The 27,339-nt window shown below is 45.1% G+C and overlaps 1 protein-coding gene across 1 annotated transcript in view; it reads right to left on the reverse strand.

Moving 5' to 3' along the window:
* The window catches only part of LOC118214877 (inhibitory synaptic factor 1-like), a 36,064-nt gene extending 9,029 nt beyond the window's left edge, over positions 1–27,035 (reverse strand). Inside the window, exon 1 of the mRNA XM_035395153.1 lies at positions 24,381–27,035. Within this exon, the coding sequence (XP_035251044.1) occupies positions 24,381–24,524 (144 nt within the window). The 5' untranslated portion in view covers positions 24,525–27,035. The remainder of the gene's footprint in view (positions 1–24,380) is intronic.
* Positions 27,036–27,339: the final 304 nt, after the last annotated feature.

Raw genomic sequence — 27,339 nt, forward strand, 5'->3', positions numbered from 1 at the left:
ATTGGTGAATTCAGTTTGTTAAAAAAAAAAAAAACAAAAAAAAAAAATGCCACTCATTCCTTGACAGAGAAAGTTGTGAGGCTCAATTCTTCAAATAGATTGCCACAGCTCCAAATTCCCCTAATGGGATAATTCTCTGGCATATGTACAGTATATTCTGACATGGCATTGCACCCAAGCCTTATTTTTGCTGTTCTCTTGTATTGGTAGTGTCTGTACAAGTCTCTGTTTATAAACTGTAATCAGAAAACAATGATGATAAGCAGCAGAATTCTGCCACGTTGTGATGTGGCACGGATTAGACTACACCAAGATCACTCGGAAGCAGATTGTGTTGGATTTATTGTTTGAAATGAGTTCACGCTAAGTAATAAAGCTCCAACAACACCTCCATGACTTTGCAGCAGTGGGGTTTCAGTGCTTTTGGTAACATAATTCAGGCAGAGTGCCACTACAAGGTGAGGGAGTTCTGTAATGTACATTCTATAGGGATGTAGTGAGTTAGGTCCTGCAATATTACAATGGGGGTAGGTCTGCTGCAGATTGCAAGCCCTCCGCAAACAAAACAAATCAAACAAATCATATTTAAGCTCCGGGGGGTAAGAAAATGTTTTGACATCTCTGAACTGGATTTGTGCAACATTTCACGAGTTAACCACTTTACTAACCATTAACCATTTTGTTCTGAGTTAACCATAAGTAGCACTTTGAATGGGCCTCTCTCTGCACCACGACCCTTTGGCTTTAAAGTTGTGTGCAATGCATGGATCTCACAATTGAAAGCTAGTTACCACCCTGGGGCTTGCCTCATGTTTGAAACCAAAGTCCAGGTAATGTTGCTCACTAGCAAGCAAAATTTACATTATAACAATAAATTCAAACATTTGGTTAGCAAGTAGAACAGTGTTAACATGCCTCGGATGCTATCTAAGCTAAAAACTGTTGTCTGGAGCTTTGTCTGCTAATGTGAGTAGCAGTAATTGTAAAACAATTATCTATGGGTCAGAACTGGTTCTGTCTGGCACTTGTAAATATCTCTGCAATGCTAAAAGCTGTTGTCTCCATAATTGTGACTAAATCTGTCATTTGCGATCATTTATGCATTTGGCAGCATAGAAACCTTGCTGATGGTTTAACATTATTTACCGTACTAGCAAACATAATCTGCCTTCTTGCTCATTAACAATGTAACAAAGATCAAAGAGTCAGCTAGCTAGATGGCTGGTGTTATGGGTAATAAGCATATTTAATGCAGGACCTGCACCCAAGTTCACATGCTATCTAGTTCACTGCATTTCTTCTCCTTTATTTCTTAAACAGCCACCATATAAATGCCACACACACAAATCACAAATAAACAAAGAGTGATATTTAATACAAACTGGGTCAAGTCCAAACATGCCAACAGAATACACATAACAAAAAAGAAATAGGGATAAGGCAGGTGTGAAACTAGCATAAGCTATTATACACATCTAGAGCAGATGTTCTATGATGACACTACATCACTATTCAACAACAATATGCATCATGGAGTTTTTTCAATGTTATTGAAAATCAAAATCACTGGAGAGAGACAATGATAAACTACTATCTTCTACTACTAACTTTTCCTGTGCAGAAAAAAAGATGTGTAGTTCCATATTGATTGTACAGTTTCTACCAGGCTATATCTCTAGGTCATGTTATGCCTGAGGGCTCCAATTGCAGTGAGATGGCAATTCTGTCCAAAAGTAGTTGTGAGTCTGTATTATAAGGAGAGCACAGTGTATTGCAGGAAAATGTTTTATGCATGCATAGAGGCAGACATTAAGATGCAGATTTACAGATGCATGTGAAAAATCGCTTCTTGCTTATGCAAACATGGCCATGTTCATTTTGTAACATTTCTCATGGTGAGGGTAAAAGGAACAGAGAAAGGGTTTTTTTTCAGTGGATTGCAGCTAATCTTCATTTCGTAATTACAGTGGTAATAGGTTTCAAAGGCTTAATTTCCTCACTTGTACATTGAAAATCAAACCACAATAGAAACCAAAATGCCATTTAAGTGTTGTAAACTTAAAATGGTGGAAACTTAGCTGGCACCATTTTAAGGAAACTGATAAATAAGTGCTTTGAAACACTTAAGGCGTGGCACCAGTGATCTGTTCTTTTCAAAATGTTGACATTTGCTTTTATTTTATCCATTTTTGAAAGTGTAATTTCTGTTGTTTTCAACATCAGTAGCAGGTGTGAGTTATAGCCAGAATCATATTGATATGAGTCAGAACCAACATTGTATGGACATGAGTGAGAAGCAGAACCATATCCCCATGAGTGAGAACCAGAATCATATCGCCATGAGACAGAACCAGCATCATATCACCATGAGACAGAACCAGCATCATATCACCATGAGACAGAACCAGCATCATATCACCATGAGACAGAACCAGCATCATATCACCATGAGACTGAACCAGCATTATATCGCCATGAGACTGAACCAGCATCATATCACCATGAGACTGAACCAGCATCATATCACTATGAGACATGAGTCATGAGTCAGAACCAACGTTGTATCATCAGGTGTATATTGTCAGGTGTATCAGTTCTGCAGACTTCAAAAAACATCTGAGCAGTAGCTTCTACTCCTGGAGCAGAGACTTTCCATCTTTTTAACAAAGTTGTCCTGTTGATTCTGTTCTCAGCTGTAAAAAAAAAATGCATCTTGTTTGCACTCTTTTGTTGCTTTTGGTTAAATTCTCTTCTAAACCCAAAGCATATACAAGTGAATCATGATTGTCACTGCAGTTAGTGTTCCAAAAACAAACGTTGTTCTCTGTAATGTTTGACTAAATCCTCCAATGGCGAATGCTAACAATAATACAACTATTGAGCTGGGCATTTGGCAAAGGGTGAAAAACTGCTGGATAAAGAGTATTTGCGATTTTGACTAAAGCAGAAGGCCGTATTTGTACAAAGGTAGAAGCTTCCCACTCCTTCTTTGGCAGAATGATTCCATCCTGATGTACAGTAATGGAAACAGATGGTTCCACAGGTAGGAGTTGAAGGAACATGCTTAGCGTGAGCAATCCAGCCCAAAGCATTATCACTGCAGTAGGAGGCACAAGAGGGAGTTGTATAGAATAAAATTCAGGCCTTGCATTTTTATGTAGGAACACAGATCCTCAGCATTTTCAATTTTTCTTTGAAAATGCTTTATGAGGGTGACTATGCTTAAATGGTTATATGTTATTGTTAGTCAATTAAAAAAAAAAAAAAAATTAATATTTTGAAGTTAGTTGAAGTAAACTACCTGAAAATCAGTCAAAATATAAATTCTCTTTAAGAGGTCTTTGTGCTGGTAACTCAAATGGGTCACCAAACACTTTCACATCATTAATTTACTATGCATAACAAAACTAATAAAAATAGTTTATTTGACGAATGCATTAGTCAAATAATCACTCCAATAAATATGTTCATCTTTACAGCCCTTGGTGAAACACCCATATAAACAGATCTGTATGTTTACACACACACATTTCAGTTGTGGTTTTTGCTTGGGAGTTAGAACTGAACCTGCAACCTTCACATTTCAAATACAGTTCAAGTCTTTCCACTTCTACTTCACACTGCCAGCCACAGTGTCACAGCACAACTTGGAGCATGCCAGTACAGTGTAGGTAGGTATGCGTGTTGGCTAAACAAGTTGGCAGTGGTAAGAAACCTGGGGTGGCGTCACAGACCCAGAACTACCTGTTGGGGGCAGGCGAGTATGGCAAGCCACCAGCACTATACTGACGGCACGCTATACAATCAATCTGCTAGGGAAGGAAAGGCTAGCAGTGTGTGAACACGAAGCTGGCACACACATACGCACAGTGTGGGCGGTGCTTTCCTACAGACAGTATCTGGCTGCTTGACTGAGGCTGGCTCTGTGTCAGACGGATAGCCGCAGATTACCTTCATGGAGGAAGTGTGTACAAAAGAAAACAACCATAAAAGTAACATTTCTCCCCTAAGGATCGATTAAGTATATTCTATTGCAGACAATTTTGCAGTGGCCTTTTCAATGAGAGCACAAGGCTTGCTCTCGCTTTGCCTTCAGTGTACCTACAGCATACTGGTCTACCTTCCTTGGCTTTTGTCCAATTAGCTTAAGTAGCTGTGCGGCAGTAAAACTGAGATGAGCCCAAGGGGGTATTTTTATTATACTCCTCAAACAAAATCATTAGGATAAAAGACCCTACAAGATTTTTCTCTCCACAATTCTTCAACAACAGGGTAATCATCAGCGATGACGTCACTACCGGAATCGGGGCGTCGGAGGGGCGGAACAATGTCGAAGCTGCCGTTGTACTTAGCGTGCCATCCCTCTTTAAATAGCCACAGATATCATCAGCAGGCGGTGGCATAGTTCTGACAGCCTCCACCTCTGAGCGTTCTCCCACTAGCTGACATATTTTTTATTTATTTCCCACAGCCGATCCCCCCACCCCCCACCCCCCCAACCCCCCACCCTCCCCCATTCCTCCCCCGTGGTATTCGCTCTGTGGAACTCTGGCCCCTGAAGCTGTTGTCAGTTCCATTTTGCTGCCATGTCTTAAAAACCCAGTGGATTTATGAGGTTTCACTGTCAACCGGTTCTCTTTACTTCCCGTTTGAACGCCCCTCCATCTCACGTCCCTTCCTGTTTCCCATATTGTCATTTATTTTTTCATGGTACAGTATGTCCCCTTCACAGTGACATTTTCATTACAGTCATTATATTACAGTCTGTCTGGGCTTAGTCTCGGGCCAGCATTACAATGGCCGAAGGGTTACTCTTTTCTGCAGGAGAGATCCCACCCTCTGTCCATGCATGTGGGTACAACTGCATGCTCTGCGCATGCTGGACCCCTTTGCCAAATCCCTCCGTAGGCAAAAGGACAAACCTGAGCTTGATGCATCAGACATAACAGCGCAAGCTCCCAGTAAACAAACAGTGATTATTCAGCACACTGCCATTCTCAGATCCCTGCTTCTTAAAAGTATCTAAACCACCCATAAACCCCCATTTACCTGCAGTGGGTCTAATGCGGGCCATAAATGTATAATTAATGCTTGCCATTTTATTCCATTTGCGACTGAATGTTTCCTCACCCGGTGAAAAGAATCGGAATTTAAAGCCATTTGCAGTCAATAACATAACACAGAAAAGTGTATCCTTTATTATTATGGTCCCCATTGTGCGTGTGCCGCCATCTGCTGCGCGCTGGAGAAGAAGGAAGAGCGTACCATGGAATTGTAAAGACAGAGCTGGAACGCGCAAAGAAAAGTAATTAAAATGATAAAATCGGGATGTGCTCAGGTGATGGAATGACAGCGGTGTCAGCGTTAGCGTGTGCGTGCGTGTGTGTGCACGTGCGTGAGTGTGTGTGTGTGTATACGAGTGTGTGTGTTTGTGTGTGTCTGTTGCTGACGTGCAGCTGTGAGCGCACTCTCCCTGCTGACTTTTCTTTTACGAACCATCAGGTGTGACGAGCGGCACAATAAAACGGATCCTCGTCTGGACGGCCTGTCCACCGCTGCGCCAGTCTCACATGGCCTCTGACGCCCTCCTTTGTGATTAATCTCCTCCTCTGGCTCAGCCCTGCCTGGATTTGCGGGCATAGACCCCGTACATCTGTACATGTATATTCATGTAAAGTTTTAATTCACTGTGGCTTATCTGGTGAAAATCAATGGAACACATCAATCTAAAATATTGAGATGTTTTCAGTGTTTGCAATTAAGAGCACGACAGGGGAAATCCATTTCCATTAGGCATTGTTTTGACCCTGCATTCCGCATGCATGATTAATTTGGTACAAGCTCCAAACATAAATCCCGTATGATTACTCCATGTGCAGGGAGAGCAGAGGATGCATTTTCATCCTTTTCCAAAGGAAGCACAGGAACAGACAGGAAATGAGGGCTTTAGTACATATTTTAATACGCTGTGGTTGATATATATTATGTATTTTCCATGACCCTGGGAGAAATAAATAAATAAATAAATGAGGAGTATAATGGCTGAGTTCTGTTCATGTTCTTATTTGTTCAGAAAGCAACAAATCTACTATTTGAATGGATGCTTTCACTCAAAATGATGACGTTGTAGTGAGAGAGAAGAGGCTGAAAGAAGATGCCCCCCCCCCATCAACACTCGAGCACTTCACCCATCTGTACAGAGGCGCTTTGATCATGATCAAAATGTAAAAGTAATCTAAGCACAATTAAGAACACTGCACTCCCTTGGATGAAAGCCAGCTGTTGCTGTGAGAGGGGTTTGCCAGGCATCTGTAAAGTGACCGCTGGCAGCAGGCTGCATGGGATTGCAGATTGCACATCGCCCAGCATGATAAATCACCTCAAGTCTTTTTCTTTCTTTCTTTCTTTCTCTCTCTCTCTCTCACTCCCTCCCTCTCCCTGCTTCTGCCTACCCCAGTCAAAAATGCTGGAGAAAATACTGAGGAATAAATGTGGACTCTGCTACCCGTCACAATCCCTGACCCCAGTGTTCAGAGTCTGTTTATTAAACAGGGTTTGGGGGATTGAAGGACACCGAGACAGCAGGGGCATAGGGATAATTGTTGGAGTATGTATCTTTTTTTATCATAAACCCTGTAGAGAACCTTGAGAATCATTGAGAACACAAACTGTCAGAAGGCGGTATCTCTTGGAGATGTATCTCAATACACAACACCAGCCCTTCCAGAGGAACCTCACTGTGTAAATGCAATTTTAAAAAGTGTAATAAACATGCCATTATACTTTTCATACAAGATGGACAGAGGGGAGGCAGATTACAAAAACTTGGCTCACTTGTCTTGTAGCCAGAAGGTTGGATCAATTCTAAGGAGGGGCACTGCTATATACAGCTATATATAACGGATAATGTGCAATACTCCAGCCTGGGTATGTTGCCCTGTCGAGGAAATAAATAATGTAATATAATGGACATATACTGAATATAATTTAGCTCCTGCTGATTAAGTTGGAGCACGTCCCTGCCTCAGAGCTCCTGGCGTGAGCATGTTCTCATTTTGGTATTGCTTTACTGTATCCGATGCTTTCACAGGGAGTCTGGCCAGGGGACTGAGCTTTGTGCTCCTGTAAGCAGAGAGGACAGCTGTGCAGTGCCTTTGTGCAGACACGGCTCTAGCCTTAAAGCCACCGTAGGCGAGACTGCGGACTGGGGTTGGGGAGAGTGGGCAGGTGGGGTGGGTGCTGGAAATAGTGATTGTGGACCCACTTGGCACCCACCCCAACACTCCCCCCACCCCCCAGCCGGATTGGTGCCCCATGCAACCACCGATGTCGCCTATGCCTAGAACCGGCCCTGCCTGTGCGGGATGAAAAACCACTGATCAGAACCGAAGAGTGCAATGGCGGTCAGGTGCTCAGCAACAGAGAACGGTAAAAACTAGGTTAGGTCATCTTTTCTGGCAATATCCGCGTTTACTGTCCACTGCAAGAGGTTATGAATTATCCTTTGACATTTTTGGGAGTGCTCATTTACTCCAGTGCACAATGGAGTACAAAAACATGATCGGTAGAGCAATGCAATGGGATGCATAAACAACAAGTGCCACAATCAGAAGTAACGTATTGGTCATGAACAATCTCATGAATTCACCTAAAAATGAGGTATAATGTCTTTATATCATATCTTATAACAACAAAAAGGGAATTTTTCACAGTATTATTGCATTACTTGATTGTATTCTTTAGTGCTGACATTCTTTTAAGTGCAAGAGATGACAGAATTTAATAGGACTCATTTTGGCATTTGAGAAAGGAGAAGAACATGGTAATGCAGCACTCTCCGAAATTAAGAATGTGCCTGGACACCAGCTCCTGATATCCTCAGTGAACACTCTGGCTTTAGAGTAGTTGCATTAGTATTCTGTTGCTGTTGGAGCAGATGGTCCTAAATATAGCGAATAAAAACATCACACATCAGTGCCACCTCGTACTAGCTCACAATTTCAGCAGTCGACTAATGGAAAAGGGTTCATCCTGGCCTTGAATCAGTGCTTTGGCAGCAGACACTGTTGTGGATGCCTGTTTATTCTTTGGCCCATATGAATAATCATGGTGAATTAGACGTAATGATGTGATCGGACCTGATTAAAACTATATTTTCTGGGATTTGGTGTCTATCAACATTCATTTTTAGGAAGGTGTCATCCTTTACTGGAAAAAAAAAACTCACATATATTTAGATTTTATGAAAAATGATATAAAGCTATGGTCTATGCATCAATAATGCTCTATTTCAGGAACACAAAATCATATGAATGCGTAAGCAACACTAATGGTTACCTCTACTCAGAGACACATATGTATTATATTATTTTACAGCTAGCATCAGCTTAACTCGTTAAAAATAATTCCGCTGTTACAAGTGACTTCTAATCAAGATTAAAATTTTCTCATCCATATAATTCAATTAGCTATGATAAATACTTTCACTTTCATCAGCAAAAAATGATAGAAATGTCATCTCTTGTTCAGGCTCAAGACTTTCAATTACAGTAATTAAAAGACCTATGAAAGAAAAAACAACTGCTTACTATTCACGTTTTGCTCCATATGCTGAGGTTTGATGTCTTATATTTTGACTGTTGTGAAAGTATATATTTCAGACTAAGACCAAATTTTCATTAATGGACTACTACAATAAAAATATACCCATATGGAAAAATTAAACATGAAAATATATGAAAACTACAGTTGAATTACATTTAAAAATGTGTGCTAATATTATATTTTTACATCATATACTTAAATACATTTCAAATATATTAAAAGTGAAAGTATTTAAAAATATTCTAAATTGACTGCATTTTATTACATGTATTTACGTATATTTAATACATATATACATTTAAATGCATGTATTTCATATGTACATTGCATAATATATTCCAATAATTACATTTAAATTTTCCATCATATATTTAAATATATAACTTTTCTGTATGGGTAATCCCAACAAGTCTAATTGAGGCCTATTTATTAATATTTTAAGTGTTGTGTCAATCCCTGGGCAGGATATTTTATAGACTTTTGGTTTGCTGTTTCTGTTGGACACTTTGGTGAAAGCACACAAGCTACTCAAGGGCAAGGGAAATGTAATTTCTTGCTGATGCAAGACAAATTCTTGAATTATCAGAACTGTGCTCAGAATATTTTTGAGCTAACTATGAACAAGTGCATCTATTGGTTCTGCTCGGAGGCGTTGGTACTAAAACCTGACATTATGTTCCATTTAAAAAGACAAAAAAAAGACTACAAACAACGAATGAACAGCTGTTCCTCCGGGCTGATATGCCATTGCTGCAAGCACAGCGAGACACTTGAGAGGCAAGGTTCTGATAAGGAACATGGCCTGGAAAAGTGGTCTTCTCTCCGTATCACTTCCATATCAGTCAGTGCTCTGATTCAGGAGGTGCATATGCCTTTGGTATAATAAAATCTTTTCCAAAGACATTAGCCAAAAAGATTATCGAACCAGGTCCCTACAGAACATGAAAATGTTTTCCCTTACATTTTAAATGGATTTTGACAGAAGAAACACTATACAAATGTTCTTGTATAAAAGACATGAAAATATGCAGGGGGGTTTCATGCTGTCATGAAAGCAATACAAAGCAGTAAAAAATGGCATTAGAGGTATGAATTATTGCAGCTTTCTTATTTTTTTTTTTTTACGTAGATTGGCTATTCATATGGCATTGCCATTATTTTATGTGTTAATGTATGCTCTGGTTATTCTCAACTTGAATTTGTTTCACTGCATGTTTGAAGATACTACTACTGAAATATTATGTTTCATCACACCTGAATGTAAGACATTTTAAAGGGTGAATGAACTATTCTGACAATTTCACTTGTATCTGTTGCCCAATAGTTTGACTATGCTTGCTCTGTTGGATATATGTATGCTTAATTTACTTTTGCAAAGGCAAGCGGCAATATTTTAATAAAGATTTTTTTTAGGTTATCTGTATATATATATTTCCATTTTTGTTTTACCATATATCAATCTAATTCTTTAAAACCCTAAACAGAATGGGGGGGTGGGGGGTGGGGAGACACACACTCTCTCACACTTTAATGTGCCGATTAAATGCTGACTGTGGTCTGTTCCGCTACCTTTAGCAATGTGCTTGATCATCAGTTTGTGGATCTTAATGTGCAGTTCAAAGTTGAGCTGCTTGGTCATCTCTCCAGTGTTTTACCAAGTCGCTTTCGATGTTGTTGCTAGAATCAAACTTTTGCTCTTCAGAATAATTTATTATCCCTCAAGGATATTCAACAATGTCCTACAGTCAAATATCAATAATGGATATTTTGCCTGCCTTCACTTTAAAGATAAAAAGAACGTTTTTGTGAATTGAAAAATCAAAAGATAGATAATACAGTAGTTACCTGTTCTGAGTTAGAAGTGTTATTCCAGTGCACAAAGAAATGAATGCAATAATTCATTAAATAATATGTAGAATGTATTGATGTGTTTCTGCATATTCCATTCTGGCAATGAGACTGTTCAATACACTATAAGACACTTGTGTGAGATGTCAATTCAATTTTATTCGTATAGTGCTTTTAACAGGGACACACAGATGCTTTACTGAGGAAACGTAAAGGGAAGTTGGGCAAAAACCAGGCCTGAACCCCAAAAAGCAAGCAAGGTTATAAAAAATAAAAAAAAGCCCAGTGGGAAGAAAAACACTTAAAGGGTGGTGAGAAAGAACTCCCCAATGTCAAATACCCCATTTTGTCAGTGCCTCTGTTTCACACGTAGCTCCCTGATGAAACCGTTAGCTTTTCAAATCTAAACATGAGCAGAAAATCCATAGATTGGAGTACCGTGCAGTGTTCAGATATTTCTGGTTTTACAGCTCAGATGTACAGTATCCGCTCGTGAACTTTTCTAAAAGCAGGGCAAATCACCTTCCCTCCGACAAATCTATAAAAGATTTCTCACTCATGACTGAGTGAAATACTATTGAAATACTGAATTTGATTCAGTTGAATATTGAAAGGCTTTTTCACCAATTTCACTTGAAAAGGAAGAGCCAGTGAATATCAGTTCCATCTTGCATTGAAAATAAAAACATACTTATTTTGATGGATGCCATGCTCCCCTGTAAAGTCCCTTTAGTCTGATTCAAACAAGATCTAGTCCTCAACCACACATGATCCCAACAGCAGTGGGATTAAGGTAAACATGCTCTATCCCCATTTTTTAATATCACAACATTCACATACCTACCAAGTCAACCTGCTTGTGATCAGAGAGAAGCACTTCACAGAACATAGTTTCACAAGCCTGGGTTACAAGTTTCAATCTTCTTTTTTTCCAGAATAATTTATTAAACACCATGTTATATATTGACCACTGTGTAATGTCAAGCAAATGTATTGCTCTCTAACAGATGTCTGGCACATAGTCCATGAGGAAAGTGTCATATTTTTCTGCAAATGACTTCACAAGCACTCTGCTCTTCAGTACCTTATCTACTTTGAAATACCCCCATCAGGAATCAAAGCAGACAGCATATTTTTTGAGCAGTGCTGGCATTGAACAGTGTGAGAAACACATTCAGAGTTGTTCTATGCGCTGTTACAATGTCTCCTGTTTCTTTCTCAAGGTAAAATGCCGTCAACGTGCTTTAGAATTCACATCCTCCCATAGCCCCGTCCATTCAGTCTGGCCCAGAAAATTCTCTTTTCGAAAATGTTATTTGATCTTTTAAAAATCTTTTAAAGAGAAACCCGATGTGCTGACTCTCTGTTTTGTGCTGACTATCCTGAGCACAGCAAACTAGTTCATGTGTAGGAGGAGACATCACACTCTCCAGTGTACCATGATAAGCAGGGACATGAGGCTGTAATTTACATAGCAATTGGGGAAAGATAATATTACCGCTCACATCAAGGCTTGTTAAGAGACACTTTAATTAACGTGGGAAAAGCGAGTACATCGCTGAATACATAATTCCTGCGGAGCAAATTCAGCATGTGTATTTGTTGTGCCAGGACCTCTCCTGTATGTTCAGGTTAAAGCGTTGGCTGTGGCACATTTACAAACATATCTCTGAATGAATGAACGCCTTTTTAATAGCAGAGCAACAGGCATGTGCATGTTTAGACGTGGTTTCATTTCAAATTCTAAATCCTGGCATTGCATGAATCATTTGACAACTTATGGTGTTATGGACACTGCTGTATTCTGCGTCTTGCATACAAAAGCCTGACACTGATTCATACTGAACAGGTTTAGATATTATCAAACTTCCATTGATTAGGGCCGAAGAAAACAATGTATTTTGATGTTAACACTTATTTTTTTAAATTTTTTTTAAAAGGGGTTGTTTAACACTGATCCTCCAGAAAACAGTTGTGATAGGTGTGGCCCAAGCACAATTACTTTTTTAAGACAGGCTAACACTTTCAGACAGACCTTTCATTGTCTTGTGTAATCCTAAGCATTGGCAGGATCAGCACAGGTACTTATGCATTAGCTCTAATTTAACATGCTAAAAGTGTGAAAGGTGACTGCATTAACTCTGGATGGCTGACACTGATCACTTTCATTCAGCCAATGCACACTGTCTGATTATGGGTTACAGTGGAAAAAATCTAAAACACTCATTTAATATATAGGAAATGATTATGTTTTTCAACAGAATATGCTATAGTTCACTTGCAGTCAAAGATCAAAGATATATATAGACGTATATATGATACAAAAGACAAAACAGAAGTAAACCACAATTTCAAAAATTCAAATGTCCCAGGCATGAAACTTCCAGACATCCTTCATTCCAGAGCCAGTCTCTGCGTCCCCATATGGTTCACATCCTGACAGAAAAAGCAGGATTGACAGGCATTTATTTAAAAGCCATGCCCCTATTTACAATGCAGCGCATCTGCTTCTGAGTCAAACCGATATAAATGTGGGCTGAGCCACTGACCTTCCAGGTTATGCAAGAAGAAGAAATTACTCCTCCTGCATCCCACAAGGAACTGCAGCCTGCAGCCCCTGAGATAAGCTCTAGTGAATCTCTGTGTGTCTCTCTCTCTCTCTCTGCTGCGCGTGCGCGCGCACACGTACAAATAAGGATGCACATGCACACAAACAGGGATTAGTTTCAGGTAAGGCTGAAACACTTGCAGACATCCTGTACACATTGTACTCGCTGTTCCCTGTGTCCTCCTGCTGTTGTTTGTCCTGTTTCTGCACGCCGACACTTCCTTCGATCGACACCATCCCTCCCTCCCCGTCCCCATCCCCCTCCCCCACCCCCACCCCCCATACGCAGCCAGACAGCTCCATCTATGCCAGCGCTAAGCACACATTTCAGTGGTGCAATTCAACCCATGACCTTGGATATAATGCTGGAGGTCATTGTCTCAGCACTTTCCCCCCTTTCTATATTTAATCCATGTCAACTGGAGCTCTTAGCCAAACAAGGACATGCATTAAACACTCTGCCAGTTTAGTCTTGGTTTGCCTTTTGGCAGCATCAAAGACCACACAGCATTAATAATTCACAGAGACCAACGGCTCCACATTGACCATCATTTATGTCACAGCAAGGGAGAATTGAGGTATTTGTGGGTGATGGCCGATGACACTCTGGGTCTCCACTCCCTCACATTCCTCATACATGTTCTTTATGTGCCACCGCATGTCCAATTTCAATTACAATTCAGTCACAGCCATTAATTTTGGTGTACTGATTAATAGCTGGGGCATCTACTGCTATGCGGACTGGCAGCAGGAGGCCTTCATATCTACATTCTAATTAACCAGAAAATATGATTTTTTATTATTTTCCTTTAATTACATCCATTCCTCCTCATCTACAGCAGTCCAGTGATGCTGCAGTCTGCTCGAATCCAGCATTCCTTCTGTGCCTCAGAGTGATATTAATGGAAGTGACTTTACATCTCATCTTGGCACCCTCTCCTCATCAGCTATCTATTTAATTTCAGTGAATTATCCCTGCGCCAAAACCTGGTATAACAGAACGGGTGAGTCACAGACACTGCGTGGACAGAGAACCTAGCAGTCTCGCCACTGCGCTTTAAAAAACATTTAACATACAAACACACACACACACACACACAGATTTGAAAAAAGCAGTGCATGAATAAACACAAGTGTGATCTTTGCAAGGTGCAGGCAGACTCGTCTCTGGAGAGTACAGATGCTGTGTGCTGTTATCTGCCAGCTGAACCCCACGACACACAGACTGCATGTTATATACAGTACACCTACAGGCACAGCGTAAATGTCTGGATCATCAAGCCAGTAAAGTAATTGAAGGGATTTAAGCAGGGGGATGTAATCTACAATATACACTTGGGGATATCTGTGTGACCTTTACAGATGGATACTGTGTCATGGTCCTGTTTTCCTGTCTGTGTTTCCCTTGTTGGGCCGCCAGATGGCGGCACTTCTGTTTTGTGTCCTGCTCCCCCCCTGTTAATTGTATGATTGTTTCATTGTCTCGTTATCCCGTCATTGTTCCCACCTGTGTCTTATCCCCTCCTTTTGGTTTGATTGCTTTTTGAGTTCACCTGTGTCTTGTTACCCCTGTCTATTTAAGTTCTCTGTTCCCTTGACTCGGGTGCTGGTTCCTTGTGTTTGTTACCCGACTTACATGTACCTGCCTGCTTGTGTTTGTTTCCAATCTCTGTTTCAGACCCTTTGTACCTGCCTGTGTTTTTTTACCTGTTTGTGTTTTGTTTCTGATTTGTATTTGTTTGACCTACCTGTTTGTTTGTATTACCCTTGTGCTCTGCCTGCCTGCGTTCTGCCCTGACCGTGTTCTGCCCTGCCTGTATTTGTGAGTCCCTCTTGTTTTCTGCTTTGTTTAGTTATTTTTTGAGTTTGTGGTTTTGCCCATTGTGGCCTTGTTTGTTCCCTGTTTGTTTACCCGTTAGTAAAGTCTTTGTTAATTTTCCCCTTTTTGAGTTTCGTGTTTTTTTTTCCCACTCTGCGCCTGGGTCCCAGCACCCGAACCGTCACAGAAGGAACCAGCCAGTTTGGGACCCAGCAGAGGTTTTTTTTTTTTTTTTTTTTTTTTTTTTTTTTTTTTTTTTTTTTTTTTTTTTTGAAAATTAACATGCCATCGGGCTGGTGGGAGCTTGAACCTCCCAGTGCCCGGGGCGGGCGGTCGCGGAGGCGCCGTGGTCGGGCTGCCTCCCGGTCGGCCAGACCTCCAGCTGATCAGCCGGCGGATCCTGACCCTTTTGAGGGGTCTCGGCTTGCGATCTTCCCAGGGTCCGGCCTGCGGGGGTCCCGCCGGTCCCGTCCGGCTGCCCAGCCGGGTTCCCTACAGCTGTGGTCTGTGTTCCTGTCCCCTGCCCAGCCCAGATGGCAGGGCCCTCGGCCTGCTCCACCCCAAGTCCCAGAGGGACCTTCACGGCCTGCTCTGCCTCAAGTCCCGGAGCGGCCATCACGGCCTGCTCTGCCTCAAGTCCCGGCGCGGCCTTCACGGCCTGCTCTGCCTCAAGTCCCGGCGCGGCCTTCACGGCCTGCTCTGCCTCAAGTCCCGGAGCGGCCTTCACGGCCTGCTCTGCCTCAAGTCCCGGAGCGGCCTTCACGGCCTGCTCTGCCTCAAGTCCCGGAGCGGCCTACACGGCCTGCTCTGCCTCAAGTCCCGGAGCGGCCTTCACGGCCTGCTCTGCCTCAAGTCCCGGAGCGGCCTTCACGGCCTGCTCTGCCTCAAGTCCCGGAGCGGCCTTCACGGCCTGCTCTGCCTCAAGTCCCGGAGAGGCCCCCAGAGCCACCTGGAGCCCCGGAGAGGCTCCCAGATCCGCCTCGAGCCCCGGAGAGGCTCCCAGATCCGCCTCGAGCCCCGGAGAGGTCCCCAGAGCCGCCTCGAGCCCCGGAGAGGCCCCCAGAGCCGCCTCGAGCCCCGGAGAGGCCCCCAGAGCCGCCTCGGGCCCCGGAGACGCCCCCAGAGCCGCCTCGAGCCCCGGAGAGGCCCCCAGAGCCGCCTCCAGCCCCGGAGAGGCCCCCAGAGCCGCCTCCAGCCCCGGAGGCCTCGCCTGCTCTGACCCTTCCGCGGAGGCCGCCTGCTACACCCAAGTTTCGGGCTCTACTTGTGCCTCGAGCCCCGGGGGGGCCTCCGGAGCCGCCTCAAGCCCCAGGGGAGCCTCCGCAGCCGCCTCGAGTCCCGGGGGGGCCTCCGGAGCCGTCCAGAGCTCCGGAGAGGCCTCCAGAGCCGTCCAGAGCCCCGGAGAGGACAACGGTCCCATCTGTTGTCCCGCAGGGGCCGCCGCAGACTGCTCTGGCCGCCCCGCAGGCTAAGCCGCCTGCCTTGCCCCCTAGCGTTCGTGCTCCCCCTGGCGTTCGTGCTCCCCCTGGCGTTCGTTCTCCCCCTAGCGTTCGTGCTCCCCCTAGTGTTCTCGCGCCCCCCAGTGTCCGTTCTTCCCCTAGTGTTCTTGCTCTCCCTAGTGTCCACACCTTGCCCCCTGGCGTTCGTGCTCCCCCTGGCGTTCGTGCTCCCCCTAGTGTTCTCACGCCCCCCAGTGTCCGTTCTTTCCCTAGTGTTCTCGCTCCCCCTAGTGTCCACACCTTGCCCCCTGGCGTTCGTGCTTCCCCTGGAGTTTGTGCTTCCCCTGGCGTTCGTGCTCCCCCTGGCGTTCGTGCTCCCCCTGGCGTTTGTGCTTCCCCTAGTGTTCTCACGCCCCCCAGTGTCCGTTCTTTCCCTAGTGTTCTCGCTCCCCCTAGTGTCCACACCTTGCCCCCTGGCGTTCGTGCTTCCCCTGGCGTTCGTGCTTCCCCTAGCGTTCTCGCTTCCCCTAGTGTTCGCCCTTCCCCCAGTGATCGTCTCTCCCCTGGTGTCGTCGCTTCCCCCAGTGATCGCCCCTCCCCCGGTGTCGTCGCTTCCCCCAGTGGTCGTCTCTCCCCCGGTGTCGGTCCTTCCCCCAGTGATCGTCTCTTCCCCGGAGTCCGTCCTCCCCCCAGTGGTCGTCCCTCCCCCGGTCTCGTCGCTCCCCCTGGTGTCCATTTTCCCTTTGGTGTTCGTCCTCCCAACCGTGTGTCCGTGTGTTCCCCGGCCCCCCCTGTCTAATTGTCTGCCCGCCTGTTTGTCTGTTGGTCTACCCGTATGTGTGTCAGCCAGTTTGTTGGCCTGTTTGTCTGCCCCCCAAGCCGTCAGCCCATCGGCCAACGTGTTTGCCCGCCTGTCTGCCTGTCTGTCAGTGTGCCAGTCCGCGTGTGTTTTGTCTTGTTTGCCTGTGTGTCAGTCCCTATGTCAGTTGTTGGGCTCCCCCCTCGCCTTCCCTGTCTGCCTGTCCCTTTGTGTGTCTGTCGGTGTCGCTGTGTGCCTCCCCGCCTGCTTGTCCCTGTGTCTGTCCTTGTAGGTCTCCCGATTGTGCCAGTATCTGGCAGTCTGTTTCCCCCTCAGTCTTGTCCAACCCAGTCCAGTGTTGTCGTGCCTCGTCTCAGTCCTGTCCTGTATGTCTGCCTTGCCCCTGTCCAAGTCCCCCCTGGTTTCCTGAGTCCCCCCTGGTTTCCTGAGTCCCCGTGTCGCCGGAGTGCGGGCCCTGAATTTCCCCATGTCGCCCGGAGTGCGGGCCCTGAATTTCCCCATGTCGCCCGGAGTGCGGGCCCTGAATTTCCCCGTGTCGCCCGATGTGCGGGCCCTGAGTCTCCCCCGTGTCGCCCGATGTGCGGGCCCTGAGTCTCCCCCGTGTCGCCCGATGTGCGGGCCCTGAGTCTCCCCCGTGTCGCCCGATGTGCGGGCCCTGAGTCTCCCCCGTGTCGCCCGATGTGCGGGCCCTGAGTCTTCCCCCGTGTCGCCCGATGTGCGGGCCCTGAGTCTTCCCCCGTGTCGCCCGATGTGCGGGCCCTGAGTTTCCCCCGTGTCGCCCGATGTGCGGGCCCTGAGTTTCCCCCGTGTCGCCCGATGTGCGGGCCCTGAGTGTCCCCCGTGTCGCCCGATGTGCGGGCCCTGAGTGTCCCCCGTGTCGCCCGATGTGCGGGCCCTGAGTGTCCCCCGTGTCGCCCGATGTGCGGGCCCTGAATTTCCCCGTGTCGCCCGATGTGCGGGCCCTGAGTTTCCCCGAGTCCTGCCCAGCCCTGAGTCTCCCCGTGTCGCCCGAGTCCTGCCCAGCCCCGAGTCTTGTTCTTGTCTTGTTCCTGTCCTGCCCAGTCCAGCCCCGAGTCTTGTTGTCTTGTTCCTGTCCTGCCCAGTCCAGCCCCGAGTCTTGTTGTTGTCTTGTCCCTGTCCTGTCCAGTCTTGTTCCTGCCCCAGTCCTGTTCCTGCTCTGTGTCCAGTCCCTATTCCTGTCTGAGTCCTGTTCCCGTGTTCTGTCCCTGTTCTTGTCTTGTCCTGCCTCTAGCCCCCATCCTCTGTTGACTCCCTCCCCGGGTCGGCCTCCTGGGACGTCAGGAGCCGTCCCTTGGGGGGGGGGTACTGTCATGGTCCTGTTTTCCTGTCTGTGTTTCCCTTGTTGGGCCGCCAGATGGCGGCACTTCTGTTTTGTGTCCTGCTCCCCCCCTGTTAATTGTATGATTGTTTCATTGTCTCGTTATCCCGTCATTGTTCCCACCTGTGTCTTATCCCCTCCTTTTGGTTTGATTGCTTTTTGAGTTCACCTGTGTCTTGTTACCCCTGTCTATTTAAGTTCTCTGTTCCCTTGACTCGGGTGCTGGTTCCTTGTGTTTGTTACCCGACTTACATGTACCTGCCTGCTTGTGTTTGTTTCCAATCTCTGTTTCAGACCCTTTGTACCTGCCTGTGTTTTTTTACCTGTTTGTGTTTTGTTTCTGATTTGTATTTGTTTGACCTACCTGTTTGTTTGTATTACCCTTGTGCTCTGCCTGCCTGCGTTCTGCCCTGACCGTGTTCTGCCCTGCCTGTATTTGTGAGTCCCTCTTGTTTTCTGCTTTGTTTAGTTATTTTTTGAGTTTGTGGTTTTGCCCATTGTGGCCTTGTTTGTTCCCTGTTTGTTTACCCGTTAGTAAAGTCTTTGTTAATTTTCCCCTTTTTGAGTTTCGTGTTTTTTTTTCCCACTCTGCGCCTGGGTCCCAGCACCCGAACCGTCACATACTGACTTTATGATTTTCTTTTTTAAATTTTTTTATCAGCACATACATACATACACACAGTGCATTTACAACACAGTGTAAATGCATGGACCATTGAGCAGCTGAGACAACCAAACGGTTTTAATTTGGGGACACTTCTGCTGTTCACACAGATGGGCGGCATGTTTATGCATGCTGAAGGGATGGCTTTGCTGAAGGAGCAGAAAACATCAAACGCAACTCATACTGTATGAATGAAGGTCTGAGTGTGAAAGGACTGACTGCTCAAACACACAATGATATCTTTTTTATGTCCATTGATTTTTTTTAACTACGTGTTCCTACAAAAAAAAAAAAAAAAAAAGAAGTCAAGTGACTATACATGGATATCAGTCACCTTCTCTGCTGGTGTCTGAAATCTGCATGCAACTTGCACAAAAAATGGAAAGCCATGAGTCTGTTGGTGTTGAACCAGGTGGATGGCGACAGATGCAGCGATGTTACATTGGCACAGGGTGTTGAGGTCATATCCATCTATGAGTGAATGGCTGAGGTCTATATCAGTGTTTCATGCTGTCCGGAGCTGCTCCAGAATGTTCTCAGGTACACAGGGGCTGTCCAAGCAAGACTGAATTAATGCACATTTAAACACAAACTGAACCCCTGACTTTCTTAATTAGACAGATTAGTAACAAATCAAATTAATCCAAGAGATTCCCATCATGCTGAAGGTCTTAGTCTTTGTTCTTGTGACAAACTAGTTTTCCTGAAATGTCAGTGCACAGATAATCAATGCTGGATCAAAACATCAAACTATTTTATGAAATGAAAGAGTCTTCCATCATTCTCAGTAGCAAAAACGGATTCAGCATTTGTTGATTGAATATTTTTTTTTTAATTTTTTTATTTTGTAAAAAAAAAAAAGTCATATGGAATGACTGCAGGCTGTTTAATTAAGACTTTGATATTGTGTTACCCTTTGGTTTCTCAGAGCAATCACATTATGAATCAGCCCAGTTTGTAACAATCCTATAATCACCTGACTGAATCAAAGGAATCCATCCCAGTAAATCCCAGTAAATCCACGCTCAAGAGGTTACATAATTACACACACACACACACGGAGTATGCACACATGCACTGACATAGCAACACTGACACACATTTATGGCAGGATAACGGTTTGCTCACAAACAATCCGCCATTACTGACAGGCAGTTGGCATACGTGTTCCAGCACATGATTGCTAATGAACAAAAAGCAGCTGAATTTTACATTGGGTTACAGTAGCCTCTATACCTTTGTTGCTATAACTTTGGTTTTGAATGGTTTCCACAGTCAATACATTTTATCTGAGAGCTGAATTGGGTTTGAACACAAAGTGGACCACATATTCTCATTATTGACCCTTAAAGAGTCCTACTCTCCTACAGCAACAGTTCTCTTATGATGGCTTAATCGCTTTCTGTGTATTACATGCAAATCATGCCCCCAAATCTTGGAAGCAAGAAGTATTACATTTTACATATTACATAGCAGGATACTTTCTGAAGCAATTACAGTTAGGATACAATAACTGAGCAACTGTCTGTTTATGGATGTATATGACCCTGAAACCTTATTGTATGCACAACATTTGTATGAGATCAGCCCTCCCAGCAAGTGAGACGCACAGCAGGGCTAGGGAAGATGAAGAGTGCAATATTATTATATTCATTACTCTCCAGTAGGAGACAGGAAGACGGATACGCGCTGTCCAGACGGGGTGTGCCGCGTCCCTCGACGGCCCGCGGTCGGGAGTGACGGACAGCGAGCGGATCTGCAGACGGAGCCCGAGCGAGCGTTCGGAATCGGTTGATCTGCAGCTCGCCGGGCGTGAGCAGCGGCGCGGCCTAATCACTGAGCATCGCCGCGCTGCCTACGGCAACGCTCGGCGGCCTGCAGCATGTGTGCCGGGCCTGGATATGAAATAGATAAATAAGGGAAGAGAGGCAGAAGCCTTTGATTATGGCTTTGAGCCTCCCTGTGGCGTTCTCGGTGTCAAAGCCACATCCTTCTGTAGTGGGGCCTCGTGCGAAGGCCCCCCTGCTGAGCGCTGGTGCCTCAGTCCAGGCCCGAGCATAACAAGAGCTTGAAAAGCCCTAAGCAGCACATGGCATTGTGGGAACTTGGCTCAGATTTATGTAGCTAATACTATGCTGAATTTGGATGTTTACCAATTTTATGGTTACATTTTGTCTGTGGTATGGTGCTGTGTTATTCTAAGATGGCCCAAGAGTGTTTTTTTTTTTCTCTCTCGCTCCCTCTTTTTTCTTGTTTTGAGAATCTAAAAGTCATGGATCAGCAGTGATCCTTAATGAGGTCTCAGGTTTCTTGTAATGGGATAAATTAGGCTATTAGGGCACTGGCAGATTCACAGACATATGGTTTGTGCACCACTTACTTTCACAGTGGTGAGATTCCTGGTGCTGCACACAAATCAGTGAAAACCAGCTTTTGAATATATTTCGGCTGTGTGAGCTCTGTAAGGCTTGGGTCCAAATGGCTAGAGGTCTAGTTAGCCTTAACTGACAGAAAAACAGTTAGACTTTAGAAAATATCATATTTATAATGCTATTTATAAAGCCAGCATGCCGTTCTAGTTGAGAGCATCAGGTAACCATCATTCACCCCAATGAGAAGGGCTATGTTACTGATGCAATCTTGTTAAGCCTCTTGTACTGAAAGTGGACATGTGTGTTTCTGTGTTGCCACACACTCTGATCTCTGAAAAGAGGGCTCTGTTCATTCAAATTATTGCTCTGCCTAGTTACATCCTGGTAAAGCTATTGCCTTCCTGCTGGGTACCTGACAGGTCACTTGCCAAATAATTGTCCTTTTTTTCTATATAGAATGTGTAATCTACAGTGTAACATATTTATTTAAATTTCTGCTTTGCCTTTTGAAATTGGCCCTACACAGTCATCTGAAAAGTGAATTTAAGAAAGAAGGAATGATGAATGGATCAATAAATGGAAGACGCTGACGATGACGCATGGACACATGCATGCATTGGAGCATTTTTACTTTGGTATTTGCTGTAAAAATATATTGAGCGCCAGAATGAATGTCAGCTAGGAATCCCTGTGTTTGATGGCTGACAGCTGTGATGACTTATTCAATGTCATTTATTCTGCAACGAGCTGGAGCTGTCACCGCATGCTAACGTCCACTGCTCTCGCGTCCAACGAGAGGGCAACACAGTGCAGAACTACAGCATGCATGTGCTCAATAGATGAGGACATAACTTCTCTTTGCTTTTGCTGTCGATGTTCTTTCGTTTTTGTTTTTTTACTTATTTATTTTTGCTCGCGTAAAAAAATGTTTGCCGTTTATGGAAAACGGGAGTGGGGTGACAACTTGTGAACAGAAAGCAGAACATCGGGGACGGGCAGAGACAGGGAGCGGGCCGGTGCCATGTGGAGTGAGGGCTCCCAGCGGATGTGAGCTCTGGCTGCTCGGGGCCGCGGAGAGCTAGTTTAAACTCTCACTGCACTGAGCACTGAGCTGAGCACCGCTCCCAATGGTCTCAGGAGATAATCCCTCTGTATCTCTGCCATCCCACAGTAATCATCCACTCTCTAAGATATCAGAAACATTCTCAAATGATGTCACTCATCCTGGACTGCAGCCGAGCCAGAAATGTGGCTGTGCAACGTAGCACATTAATGCATTTTCTGTGATTATGCTGAATATCCTGAAATTGAAATAAAATTGGATATGATATAAAATACAGGCTTCTGCTGCTGCTGCTGCTACTACTACTACTACGACTACTGCTACTATAGAAATACAACCACCACCACTGCAACTATTATTACAACTGCCATCAAAGGATATAAGAGTTACCAAAAGTGATTTCTGGGACAGCAGACATTAGAAGAGATAATATTTATAATGCCGTTCTAGTTGAGAGCATCATGTAATTGTCATTCACCGGTTTTCCTCAGCAGCACATTGAGGTTGCAGCCTAGCATGTGACCTTGACCCCGTGTGGGTAAATAAAGTAACGGACGGGGAGAGCTGGGGAGGGGCTCAGCAGCATTGGCATGAGTTACGGACATCCAACTCCCCCCCCCATCAGTGCCTGGGGTCCTCCCCCTGTGGGTTTCTCTGGAGGCGCGGGATGGCTCCTGGAAGCCTGTAGCTCCTTGATTGGGTAGAGGGATGCTGCTGGTGACATACAGAAGCCCACAGTGGTCGCTGGGGTTTAATTACAGCTGCTTTTGATGTGTTCATCATTTTTAAGGGCCGTACAAGAGGTATTAACAGGGAGAGGCAGAATGCTGCAAAGGGGGAGAGACTGAGCCCCTTTGACTGAGAGGCAAGACCGTGGGATTATCTTTACAGACATGCACGCAGACACACACATGCACCACCCACTCACTCGTGCCTGTTACAGCAGTTTCCTCCACGCCAGTAACTAAAGAAGCAAACTCTGCAAAAGCTGCGATATTTGCACACATGACCTTTTCTATAACATTTGCACATCACATAGATGTTGGGAGTATATGTCAGAAAGATCTTGTAAAAACCTCCTACAATCACTGATGTGATAAAAGATATTTTTACACCCCTCCCCCACTGCGATCTCCAGCGCTCATAGCGGACTGGGTGAAGTGGCCAACCAGTAAAGGCCTGCTGCCCAACAGTCTGGACGACCCTCAGACCATGAACCTCTTTGACAGCCAGGATAATCCTACACCCTTGTCTTAGTTAAGCATATACAGCTCCCCTGGCTTCCAGAACAATACAAACACACACCATGCTAACGCTAGTCTTATGTCTCTGACTAAAACAGCTTTGTCTTGTTACCATGGCAGTATTGAACATACAGTGCAAATCCATCTGATAGCAAGCTGGTTATATAACCACGGCAACACTAAGTCCTGCTTCCCTCTTAAGCAAAACCTCTGTATTTTTTTAATTATTATTTTTAGCTAGATTGGCTTTCCCTGTGGCAAAGCATTTCAACACAGATTGACTCCATTTGCATATGATTAGCAGTTGTGTGCATGCCTTTAAGTACAAAATTGTATTAAATAGTTTGCTCCTTATACTTCCATAGGCAGAGGGCAAGGATTGATTACACCTACATCCTCAATCCGTAAGCACTATAGCACCTCCAAAACAACCCTGCTATATTACTCTTTTAGGGTAATCTTTCGAGGGCAAACCCTAAACCCAACCCCCCCCCCTGCTTTCAAGCCCATGAACTCGATCACATGTGGCTAAAAAAGGTTTGTTAGACTGTGTGCCTCACCTCCCGAAGCTCCTTGGCCACATCCTTGAGCTCAGTGAGAATTCCTTCCAGCTTGTCAATCACCATCTTCATGTGGCTGCGGATTCGTTCTCTCTGGCTGGGGGTCTCAGAGATATCCTGGACCGGAGCTGCACTGTGGGACATCCTTCACAGGGTGACGTGGGGCCAAGGGGCGGCACGCTGTGGTCGGGGGGGAGCCGATTCGGGGTCCATGTCTCTGGCCACCAAGAGCCACGGTACTACTGATCCCAACAGGAGCCCCGGGGATGCAGGGAGATCTCAACATCTTAAAAGCACCTGGGCAGCCAAAAGAGCTCGTCTTGCCTGCGTAGTTGCGTGTATTACTCGTGTAGATCCATGGGTTTTCACCAGTGAAACAAATTATATGTAGAAAAAAACAACAAAACAATGAGAACAAACAACTCTAGACCAGGCTCATTAAAACAGAAAATAAAAAGCAGAAATTAAGAAAAACCGTGTATGATAAAGTGATGAAACAGATGGCCCTCTCATCACTGCGAGTGTGTGTGTGTATGTGTTTGTGTGTGTGTGTGTGTGTGTGTGTATGTGTGTGCGTGCGTGTTTGTGTGTGCGTCTGTGTGTCTGGAGATTTACAGCAGAGGCACTAGTCTACTTTGAAATTGTCATTTTCCATGTCATGTTTGCCCTTAAAATCAATTTTAAGTAATTATTTTTAAAAGTAAGAAGAACATCATTTGTTGACAGGCACAAGCTTTTCATGATGACCTGTCCAAAAGAAATAGAATATCCATGTCTAATAGAAAAATAGAGATCCCAGCAGTAACTCAATTGTTTGACTGGATTTGTTTTTCATTGTTTGTCTTCAGGGTAAGCTTTTCCATCGACATACGCAAAAAAAAAAAACAAATGTAAAAAAAAATGTAATGAATTCAGAAGATGCTACACGTAGTGCCACACATCCTGCTCCTGTTCCTTCAGATCTGATTAAAAATGGAGTGATCTCCAAAAGGACCACATGAAAAGCTGTTTCTGCACATGATCATTTCTTCTGGGACATCTGAAACGTGTCCTTCATTTCTCACTCAGAGAGGAGGGACAGTGGAAGGGGGTAACAAGGAATCAACACTATCAGCACTGCAGCTTTTACAGCCAAGAAAAAGAAGAGACCAAATTCTGAAGAATGGTGGAGACTCTGAGACTCGTCTTTGACATTTGCTGCAAAGATGAGCAAAATATTAAGGAAAACAGGAAAGGGGAAGTGAAGGACCCCAGAGCCCAGGACGACAGAGACCTGATTGTCCTCACCGTTTCTGTCGCCCCCCTCTCTCATGTTTGTTCAGAGCTCCCAATCCATCTCCTCGCATATGTCCAAAGAGCCTACGCCAAAACCAGGGCAGCAGGACAAATAAATACAAGCTTAAATAAAAACGCAAATTAATTAATAAACTCCTTCAGCTGTTGCTAAGGGACTCCAGTGAGCGTGGTCTTGCTGTGTTACTGAACGCAGCTTTCCCTAAGGATGTAGTTAGAGGCTTTTCACAAAACAAAAAGCCAATGGCAATCCAGTTGAAGGAGGTAAATCCAGTATGCGTTTCTCCCCTGAGAGACAGGTCTCAGCGGCACAGAGGGGAAGTGATGAATCCGGGCAGAATCCAGGGCGATACTGTCGGAGCGAATCCTGTGTGACACACGGGGAGACTCAAAAGCAACTGCTTTCTTCCTCTTTTTTTCTGTGAGAGAGCGAGAGAGAGAGAGAGAGAGAGACAGAGAGAGAAAGCAAGAGCGAGAGAGAGAGAGAGAGAGAGAGAGAGATGCAGTGTGCTGCAGTGCTGGGACTTAAAGCTTTAGCTCCGGTAAAAATGCATATCTTCCTGTAGTGACGCTTCAGTTCCCTGTGTGTCCCATGCACACGCACTTCTTCAGATCAGCAGTCGCGTTCAGTGCTCGTGTTCAGTGCTCGTGTCCCCGGCTCCTGAGCGCTCGGCTTTGCAGACGGCAGCAGCCAAGCCGTACGCAATCCGCCAGCACCGACGCAGCCTCTGTCACTGGATCCTTCAGAAATGCGCACACACAGACGCACAAACTCACACTCCTCCCGCGCTCTCTCCCTTTCACTCACTGTCTGTTCACACAGAACTGCTTCACTGTGTGCGTGCGTGCGTGTGTGTGTGTGTGTGTGTGAGAGAGAGTCTGAGTGAGAGAGAGAGAAAGAGAGAGAGAATTAAGTATTGGAGCTCAGTGGAATGAGAACACGTGAGAGATTGAGGATGTGAATGTGAAGGTTTCAGGGATGTGGTGGGAGGAGATGACAGCAGCTAGTCGTCTCACAGAAAACACTGAATGAAAGGATGGGAGAAGGGCAAAAAACGAAGACAGAAAGACTAAACTAAAGCTGAATCCTACTAGCACAGCTGATTCCCTCTCTCTCCCTTCACAGTGGTACAGGAGAAATGCTCCCCCCTCCTCAGCAGGGATGTCGGTCTCTGAAAGAGCGCAGTTAGCAGAGAGACAGGGGGGGAAAAAAAGATGTGGAATGCGCTCAGTGGTGCCGTCCTGCTGGTGTGTCTGTCCTTTACCCCAGTCCCCTCCTCTCTGCCCGCACACCCCAGTGTGTTCTTTCCGAGTGCCGGATGATGGAAGGGTGTTAGCGGAGTTATGGGGGCTCTGTGCTTTAGCGCTCGGCGCTGGGCTGCACTGTGGAGGAGGGGCCTGGCTGCTTAAAGGCACAGCGCCCCAGAAACGCTGCTCCCCAGCACTGTCCCCTCCCAGACAGGAAGCCTGTGCTGTATAATATGAAATCCAAAACAGAAGGGATACGTTTTTTTCCACAGCCAAACTATGGGATACAGGGTTCTCTCTATCTGTTAGCTGATGTTAGAATGTTATGCAATATACTGTACATTCTAACATTTCTACTAAGAAACTGTGTAGAATGTGTGTAACTAGAAAAAGGTAAGGCAGTACGGAATATAAAGAA

The sequence above is a fragment of the Anguilla anguilla genome, chromosome 16, assembly GCF_013347855.1.
Source record: "Anguilla anguilla isolate fAngAng1 chromosome 16, fAngAng1.pri, whole genome shotgun sequence".
Taxonomy (NCBI): Eukaryota; Metazoa; Chordata; class Actinopteri; order Anguilliformes; family Anguillidae; genus Anguilla; species Anguilla anguilla.